The 9,914-nt window shown below is 41.4% G+C and overlaps 1 protein-coding gene across 1 annotated transcript in view; it reads left to right on the top strand.

Moving 5' to 3' along the window:
• The window catches only part of TMED10 (transmembrane p24 trafficking protein 10), a 36,111-nt gene that overhangs the window by 12,700 nt on the left and 13,497 nt on the right, over positions 1 to 9,914 (top strand). Inside the window, exon 2 of the mRNA XM_006170561.3 lies at positions 8,542 to 8,653. Within this exon, the coding sequence (XP_006170623.1) occupies positions 8,542 to 8,653 (112 nt within the window). The remainder of the gene's footprint in view (positions 1 to 8,541; positions 8,654 to 9,914) is intronic.

Raw genomic sequence — 9,914 nt, 5'->3', positions numbered from 1 at the left:
CCCTAGACTTCCAGCTTGTCAGATCTTGGGCATGCACACACATACACATAACACCGGTTGTGTGTTCAGGCTAACCTGGTGACCAGAATCACCGTTGGCCATGTGGCTTCCAACATTACTGTTGTGCTTGCAACAGACTATGCCACCAGGCTGGGTGGATTTATTCAGTCATTTGTATCAGAATGGATTCATGGATATTTACTGTGTACCGTAGATTATAACCGAATACCACTTTATTTTGTTTCGCTAATTGTTTCAGCTTTGCCTGTTGGGAACTCTCATTTGGCTCCTGTGTCCTGTTGACATACCCCAATTCTTGGGCTTTGTGTTTTGTTTTTGTGTGCTTTCTTACTTTCTGGCACTACAAATGCTTCAGGCTCATCTTACATGTTTTCTGCCTCGTCCTAGGAGCAGCCATTTCTCCAAGGAGCCCTGGCCCTTTTATTGGAGAATGGTATTAGAAACCAACATCCAGGTGGATAGTATATCTTATTTATCTGTTTTTAATTTGCTAGAGGATGCGGGGTGCAGTGGGGGAGGGAGTGAGAAAGCACCCCCAGGGAGGATGGTCATGCTGCAATCCCTTCTCTATTCTTCCTTTCCAGTTTTGGGGCATACACCCCCACACACACCCAGTGTGTTTTTCAAGCCTCCAGGTCCATGCAGTTGGCTATGTGGAATCTAGTACTTTAACCACTAAGTTACCAGCTGGTCCAGTGTGTCTTTTTTTTTTTTTAAGTTGTGTATATGTATGTATTTTTCACTTTCAATAGGGCACATGTGCTCACTGGAGAGAAAGAGACAGCAAGCTGCCAGGTTCAGGACTTTTGAACCAGTTGGCAACATGGCAGTCCAGTGCCTTAACCTCATGCCTCCTGCTAGCCCTAGTATGTCTTGTTTTTTTTTTTTTTGGAGAGGTTTTTTTGCTACAGGGCGCGTGCGCTTGCCAGACAGACAGAGACATAGAGACAGAAAGCGAGAAATCACCCCCCAGAGGGGATGGTCACTCCGCAATCCCTTCTCCATTCTCCTCTCGGGATCTTGGGCACGCACGCACACGCACCCAGCGTGAATTTTAAGCCACTGGGTCCAGGACGCGAACTGTGGTCGACTATCCAGCGACATAGCCCTTACACTAACTGCTGGTTCCCTGTATGTCTTGTTTTTAAGACAACTTTTTCAGGGCCAGCAGAGGGCATAGTGATTACATCGCTGGACTCCCACATGGCCAACCACAGTTCGAGCCCCAGACATGGTGGCTTCAAATCCATGTCAGGCATGTGTGCGTGCATGCCCAAGATCCAGGGAGGAGAAGGGATTGAGGCATGGCTATCCCTCCTCCCAGGGGAGGATATGATTTCTCGCTTTCTATCTCTCTGGTGAGCACACACGCCCTGTACCAGAAAATCTCTCTAAAACAAACATTAACAAACAAAAAAAGACATATTTTTCTGGTACTTTTCCCCCTCCTTAAACACAAATATGGGGACAGCCTTGTACCTTAGTTGTTAAGAGAGCCAGATCCCACATGGGTGACTATGGTTTGAATCCTAGCCCCAACAGTTTAAAAAAACACTCCAGGTGAATGTGCATGCATGCCCATAATGCCAACGGGATGGAGAAATGGAGGAGAAGGGATTGCAGCATGTCCATGCCCACGGGAAATGCTTTCTTCCTCCTCTTATAACCCCAAGTGCATGTGCTCTCTGGCGATTAAAAAAATAGTAAAATAAATATAAACAGAATTGGGGTAGCAACAAGTGACCAGAAATAGTTCTATCCTCCTTGCAGCTTCAGAATAAGTCGGGAATTCTGTGAACAGCAGAGTGGGCTAGGATGGGGGAAACGTGTTACTGCTGGGAGGCAGTGCAGAGAACCTGGGCACCAGAGTATTCATCTATTAATAATTCCTTCAAGCCCCCCCTCTGCATTAGGTTAGGCCATTCATTGTTATGGAAAATCAATAAAAGCATCTGCTTTAATTGTATTTATATCTTTTGCAAGACCGTGGCCCTTTTACAAGGACCTTCCTGATAAATTGTTCCTGTTTAGTTCCAGGAAAATTGGCCCTGAGATAAATTTGTGGACTTTCATCAAAAAAATTAATGATGTGTAATCCAGCTTGTTTCTCTTTTAGTCTTTTAAATCTCAGCTTCCAGAAAATTCAGAGCCAGATAATCATTTACTCCAGTTCATTTTTTTTTTTTAAGTAAGTTTATTTGTAGAGAGAGAAAATGGGAGGGAGAACAGTGAGGGGGAGAGGTACATCTCTTCATAAGGTCTTCAGTGGTAGTCCACTGCCAGGCTTAGCCAGCCTGAGTCATGGCTGCACTCACCCAGCTTGTGGGGGCTCCAGACACAAACCTGGGACTTTCCTATGTGGGTCCAGCATGGCCCAGAGTTGTATTACAAGGTGGACCCTATTCTGCTATTCCTAATTGTTTCGTTGCCTGCCCTAAGCTACTTAAACATCCTTTTGACTAGGCAACGCATTATCTTGAATGTTTGGTGAAGGAATGGAGGCAGACTTCAGGAGCCGGACCTGTTTAAGAACCTGTCTTGCAGTAACTGCCTAGAGTGGTCCAAGAAAATCCAATTCCAAATGAGTTTTTTTCCTCAGTAACCTGTCTTTTCACTTCTTTGCAAGTTTCAGTGTGAGTATTCACATATTCTTGACTTCAGCTACTCTGCATATACAATTAACACTTTCCCCCTACTTGTTAAGTTGTGAACTTTTGGTTTGCTTTTCTTCAGAAGGTGTTATCTGGAAACAGGTCTTTATTACTTCCTATTCCTTGATGTCATAGGGGCACAATTTATGGCTTTATATACCTTTGTTTAATTAAAGAACTTTATGATGAATATTATAAATACTTTATTGCTTAAAGAGAAGAAAAGAACCCTTTTAGAACTTGCTATTATAGTAGGTAAAAGTAGCAGTTATCACCAAGGTGGTTCTCTAGTAGAATTTAAAGAGTAAAAATGAAAACCTCTCAATTCTTGAGAAACCAGATGATCTCTTAAGGTGATCTGTAATCAGAACATTTTAATTAAAGGAAATTAAAAGCCATCATTTCAGCCTGTTAGACTTTGCCAGCTCTGATTAGTCATTGAGCTTGGCCCAGTTTCCTGTTCCCTAATTTTAGCTACCTGCTGGTTTATGTAATAATGTTGGAGTTAGGGAGAGTGACTCCCCCATTAACACTAATGGTTTGGCTCCTAACTAACTGCACAGTTATATGAACTAGATAGGAGACCTCCTAATTTTCAGAAAAATCCTAGGATCTGTTAGAATACCTTATAGTCTGTATGAATTAGCCCAACCTGGAAGTTCAGTTTTTAATCTGGCTGCCTGAATCCAAATATCCTGATAAGTACCCTCATATAGTTGGGTCAGCTGAAGGCTCTAGAGTATATAGAAAGGTAGATGGAAACTCTGGACCTCCTTGTAGCACAGTTGTGTGAAGGAAGCTGGATTCCATATGGCCCGCTGAGGTTCCAGTGCTGGCATGGCAGCTTGGCAAAAGCATGGTGGGTACTTGCCCCCATATCCTGCCAGAATGGAGAAGTGGAGGAGAAGGGATAGTGGCATGACCATGCTTCATTAGGGGTCTTTCTTTATTGTTCTTTTTGGCAAGCATGTCCCCTCTGAAAAAAAAAAAAAAAAAAAAAGGAAACCCTAAGGGGATTGCGGGCATTATTGCTCACTATTGTGGGAGGTAAATTTCATGCTGATGAAAAGTATAGGTGAACCAGCAGGTGGCATGGTGGTTAAAGCACTGGACTCCCACATGGCCAACCAGTGGCTTAAAAATCATACTGGGTACGTGTTCCTGTATGCCCAAAAATCCTGAGAGGAGAATAGAGTAGAAGGGATTTTGGCATGGCCATCCCCTTTGGGGGGAATTTCTCACTTCTCTCTGTCTCTTTCCAGTGAGCATACATGCTCTATGGCAGAAACCTAAAAAAAAAAAAAAAGGGTACATGCGACAGTAGTGGGGGCTTTGCCTCTTGAAATGCATTTGAATCTTTGCCTAGAATGAATCTTCAGTAATGTTTTAGATATCAGAGCAGACCAAACAAATGGCTCTGATTGTAGTTCCTTAGTACAAGGTGGAAGAATACATTTTTTATTGCTAGAGGGCATGTGCACACACCAGAAAGAGAGAAGAAGCATCCCCCAATGGGGCATAATCACATGTAATCCTTTTCCTCCAGTCTTCCATCCCATCAGACTTTGGGCATACACACAGCCCAACATGTTTTACAAGCCCCAGGGGCCAGGATTCAAACTGCAGTGGGTCATGTGGGAGTTAACCTCTTTAACCAGTCCATTACGGGGCTGGCCCATGAGAAGACCGTTTAAGCAATTTTTAATCCCTTTTCAGTATCAGTTGAGGGTGTGAGTTCTGGACTCTTTCAGAAAAACTTGGAAAACTTCTTCATTGATTTTGCAAAATACTCCATACATTTTTTTTTAACTTGCCATAGGGCATGTACACTCACCAGAAAGAGAGAAAGTATCCCCCAGGGCGATGGCCATTCCATAGTCCCTTCTCCTCCATTCTCTCAGGATTTGAGCACACATGCACTTGTGCACCTGGCATGTTTTTCAACACACCAGGTCCAGGACTCAGACTGCATAGTCAGCTGTGTGGGATCCAGCCATCTTAACCACCACACTGTGTAGCCGGCCCTCAGTGGAGGATTTTTACCAATGCCTTAGTAAGCATTTTATGACATGCACTTAAGCCCCTTTATGATCTCAAGACACTCCTTAAATGGAAAAAAAAAAAAATTGGAAGAGAGGAACAGCCCTGCAGTTATGCATAGGGGACCCTATCCCACATGGCCAACCACTGTTCAAATCCCAACACAGCAGCTTGAAAAACACATCAGCATCTGTGTGTGTATACATGCATGTGTGTGTGCCCCAAATTCTGATGGAATAGAGAAATGGAGGGAAAAAGATCGCAGTGCAATCCACATGCCAGTGGGAGGTGCTTGTCATGGTGGGCACAAGGAGGAGGTGGTGGTAGACGGCTGGCTTTGAGCTGCTGGCTAGAATAGGATATGATACCAGGTTCTGTCCAAGCACTGTTGAAGCAGGAAACGTAACTCTCAGAGGAGAATGTCTTTAAAATTCTGTTAGTTGTTCTTGTCTTCTGTGCCTTCCACTTCTTTCATACATTCTTTTCAGGGCAAGGATGGGGGCAGTGGGCAACACAGAAAGTAGAAGAGCATGGGTTTTAGGATTTCCCAAACCCACATAACACCATTTATTAACTCGGTGATAATGGGCAAGTTACTAAGTTTCCTCATCAGTAAAATGGGATAAGACTGGCCTCCGTGGGATTGTGTAGAGGATTAAAGGTTGTTTGTGAAGTATATAGCATGATTCCTTAATCCCGTTATCCTTCAAACCAGTCAGTCTTGGAACCCTAGGCTCTAGATCTGATAATGACCTTTTTTTGCGTCCTGGTCGCTAGGCGTTGCCACTAGAAATTTGTGGTACGTGACCTCAGCTGATTCTGTGGTGCTGCCCAACAGATCCTTTGTGTGATTTGAGTCACCTTTCTTTTTTCCCTATGCATAGGTCAAAATTGTAGCCCAGAAGAACTTGATTTTCTAATCATGTTTTGTTTAACCTCAAGATGGTTTCTCAAAAGTTGGGGTTGGTTGTAAGGATTTAGAAATTAGGAGATTTCCAATAAAAGCTAAAATATGTAGGGTCTCTTGAAAAATTGGATGCATTGAAAACCTGGAATGCCATGGCAGTCATTGCCTTGCCCCTCAAGGCGGGCCATCTCATCACCTTCAGTTTGTCGGTGTCCTCCTCTCCCTGTGACTAATGCTGCTCCACTAGACAGTACGTTTCTCACTGACCCTGTGAGCACTTACTTCTCAGCCTTGTCTCATAGGCTCTATCTCTTTAAAATTTCTCACATCCATCCTCTTCCCTCCATACCAAAGGCCTTCTCATTTTTCACTTAGACCAGAACCTAATCCATCTCATCTCTAATATGGTCGGTCCCTCTTCTTCTGTCTTCACAGTTCCTGTCTGGTTTGTGTTTCTAAATTATGAATTGAATTATATCATCTCCAATTTCAAATTCTTTATTGTCTCTCTACCTTGCACTAAATGAAGTTTAAACTCCTTAGTGTGGTGGTATAGTTCTCTATGATCTGGCCAGAACTCCTTCAGCTTCTTAACTCCTCTTTGCCTCAGTTTACTCATTTGGAACATGGGGAAAATAATAATTCTTACCTCTAATGTTATTGTGAGGATTACATTTAAAATGCACATAAAGTACAGTACTCAACGCTTAGTGTCTAATAAACATTAGCTATTAGCATTATTATGATGTTGCCATGTTTTAGATATTTTCCCCCTGGACCCTAGGCCTTCATATTTGTCATCTCTTTTACCCTGAATATTTTCTGCCCCTATTCCTCTCTTGATTGAGATTTATCCTTCAATATTCAGCTGGTAAGTTATCTCCTCCAAGAGATTCCCTGACCCTCTAATCCCATGGCACCTAGGCATACCTCTGGTTGTGCACTTTCCATATTAGAGTGAAGCTGTTTCATTTGTTTTCTTTCCAGCTTTATTGACGTATAATTGACTATTGAAAATTGTATATATTCAAAGCATACAATATGATTATATTGTGAAATGATTAGCACAGTCTCGCTAATCAACATATTACATCACCCCGTACAAATGGCAGCATACATGGGATATTTTTAAAGTTCATGGAAAATGAGTATTGTGAGAAAACTATGCATAGGTTTCAACTTTTTTGCACCAAAATAAACACATACTTTAAATACATTTTCCCACCAACTTTGAAGTCCCCTCATATGTATGCAAAGGTGCTCAGCATCACTAATCTTTAGGGAATTGCAAATCAGAATCACAGTGAAGTTGTCTCATTTCTTATCCCTCTCCTCACTTAGTCTCTTAGTCCCTTTGAAAACAGGTATTATCTTACTCGCTCTTATATTCCAGTGACCAGCAGAGATGTAGGTATCTTAAATGTTTGACAAGTTAATGAATGATAGTGGATAACAGAAGATGCTTGATTAATTTAACTGCAGTTATTATTAGGGAGTTTAAAAAACATGCCATAAAACCTTTTTTATTAACTCATTTCAAATTTATCTAGTAGTGATAACCTTTCTTTAGTTTTCATGGTTTTGTTCCAAAATGAGAGAGCTTTATTATTCTTGACCATAAATGATACATGCCTTTGTAGAAAATTGAAGAAAATTAAAAAGTATGAAGAGTAATTTTTGTCTCTCAGAAATAGCTAGTGTTATAAAGTGCTTCTAAATATATGAGCTTAAATATGTGCTGCTCAACTTTCTAAAATTTCACCCATAATAAAATTTGCTTTTAATAAATAGCATTAGAACATCCAGTTCAGTATAACAACTCCACTACTTTTGTGTTCCACATTGCAAAGTAGCCTCAAGTCTGAGGTGATGAAATATGCCTCTGCTAAGACAGCCTTGTGCTCTAAAATAGAAGTCTGGGAGTCAGGCTGTTGAATTACTGTATCATTCCCTTTCTTTTTATGCGGCATTCACTTACCAACTCTTCCCCTTCATCTGTGCCTTTAGAGAATTGTCTAGAAGTGGAGCACTTTCAGTGGGAGAGCTAAAGCTCAGAACCTAGAACAAAGGAATAGTCATTTGTAGGAGCCAAGGTTGTCTTTTTAGGAGAAACTTGTTTATCCCTTGCATCTTGCTCCCACCCGGTGTAGCCATTGACATAATTCACTTGCACTTTACAGGAATAGATCTGATTTTCTTTTCTCATGTCTGCTTTCTTTTCCTTTAGGTGTTCTAATTCCGTTCTTCGCCCCCACCCATCAAGATTTTTTTTTTCTGTGGTAGTGTTTGCATGCATGTTTGAGAGAGAAGAGCCCCTCTCATGGGACTCAGTCGTGCCCCAATCCCCGTCCTCCAGTCTTCCAGCCCATCAGGATCCTGGGCATTCCCACACATGCCCAGTGCCTTTCAGGCCAGTTGGGCTGGTTACTTAAACCACGATCGGCACAGGGCTTCCAGCTTCACAGTCCAGAACAGAAACGGTCTCGAAATTTGTTTTATAGAAATTTATTTTTATATATCTTTCTCTCTCTTGTATATTCTTTTAGTAATTGTCCATTTCTGTTTTTGTGACATATCTTGCTATTGGAAATAATACTAATATTTGTTCTATGAAGTGAATTTTTGCCAACATACCAGTTTATATAACTTAGAACATTGGCCACATCAATTTTTTGGTATGATCCTATAGTGGCAACAGCTTTTAACTTTTGGTATAGTCAGGCAGTTTGAATGAGTGAAATGACAGTTATTTGGGTTTCATCATCTAATGTGATTACTGCCTTTGGGGATGGCTGGAGCATAGTCATCATAATAAGAAGCATCAACTATCTTTTGTAGATGGTGTCTCTATCGCCTTAGTTTCTGTAAGTCCTCTTCCCTAGTGTTAGTTCCTTCCTATTCTTACCTTCTTTCTTATTTTAGATCACAGATTCTGCTGGCCATATTCTGTATTCCAAGGAGGATGCAACCAAAGGGAAATTTGCCTTTACCACCGAAGATTATGACATGTTCGAAGTGTGTTTTGAGAGCAAGGGTAAGTAATCAGTGTTTTTCCTGAATTAAGCATATTCTCCAGTTCCTTCTTTCCCTCTGCTATAGTCAGTATTCAATTTCTCATTTCATTTTTCTTCTTTGTTTATTCTGATATAGAAACCTCATACATTGTAGTCACAGGAGCATCTTTGTCTAGGTGGGGAACCAGCAGTTGGTGTAATGGCTGTGTTGCTGGACTCCTATGTTGTCAACTGTGGTTCAAGTCCTGGACCTGGTGGCTTAAACTCATGCCAGGCACATGTGCGTGTGTGCCTAAGAGCCCAAGAGGAAAATAGAGGAGAAGGGATTGCGGCATGACTATCCCCCCCATCTCACTTTTTGTCTCGCTGTCTCTCTCTGTCTTTCTGGCGAGCACACGCACCCTATAGCAAAAACCTCTCCAAAAACTAAAGTTTGTCTAGGTAGAATGAAAGGTTGAACAGGTTGAGCAAAGAGGCTTTTTAGGGCAGTGAAAATACAGTGTATGATACTGTAATGGTGGGTATATATCATTGTACATATGTCTGGACATTATGTTTGGAATATATACCAAGGGAGAACTCTAATGTAAACTATGGATATTGAGTGATAACGATTTGTCATTGTATGTTAATCATTTGTATCAAATGTATCACTCTAGTAGGAGATAATGGGGGAAGCTATGCATTTGTGGAGGTAAGGGGAATATAGAAAATTTCTGTACCTTCCTCTGAGTATTGCTGTGAAACTAAAACTGCTCTAACAAAATAGTCTTTAAAAGTTAAAAAAGGATTTCTTATTGCCAGACAGATGCAAAGAGAGAAATTACTGAATGGCCTTTTTTACATTTATAGTCTTTAAGGTTATAATGTCAGCCAAAGGAATAGGCTGGCTATTCTGTGCAAGAGACTTCCATAGTCTGGACTCTGACCTGCCAGAGGTCTGTGGTCTTGTGGTTTCATTTGGGCTTGAATATTGAGAATGCTGTGCTATAACAGACAGACAGATGGTTTGAAGACTGTTAGGGAGAAGGATGCCTTGATCGTTTGGACTAGCTGGGGTTGCGACCTGCTTGGATTTCACAACTTTTTAAGTGAAGAAAGAAAAGCAAGAATTTGCCATACATCTCTCTCTCTTTTTTAAAAACAATTATTTTATGTAATTATTTATTTATTTGGCCAGAGAGGGACAGAGAGAAAGAGAATGTGAGAAAGCAAGCCACTGGGTCCAGGACTTTAACTGTGGTCGGCCATGTGAGAGTCCAGCACCCTTAACTACCAGGC

This window comes from Tupaia chinensis, unplaced genomic scaffold, assembly GCF_000334495.1.
Source record: "Tupaia chinensis unplaced genomic scaffold, TupChi_1.0 Scaffold148607_1, whole genome shotgun sequence".
Lineage (NCBI taxonomy): Eukaryota > Metazoa > Chordata > Mammalia > Scandentia > Tupaiidae > Tupaia > Tupaia belangeri.
This window is presented reverse-complemented; position numbering and strand designations above follow the sequence as displayed.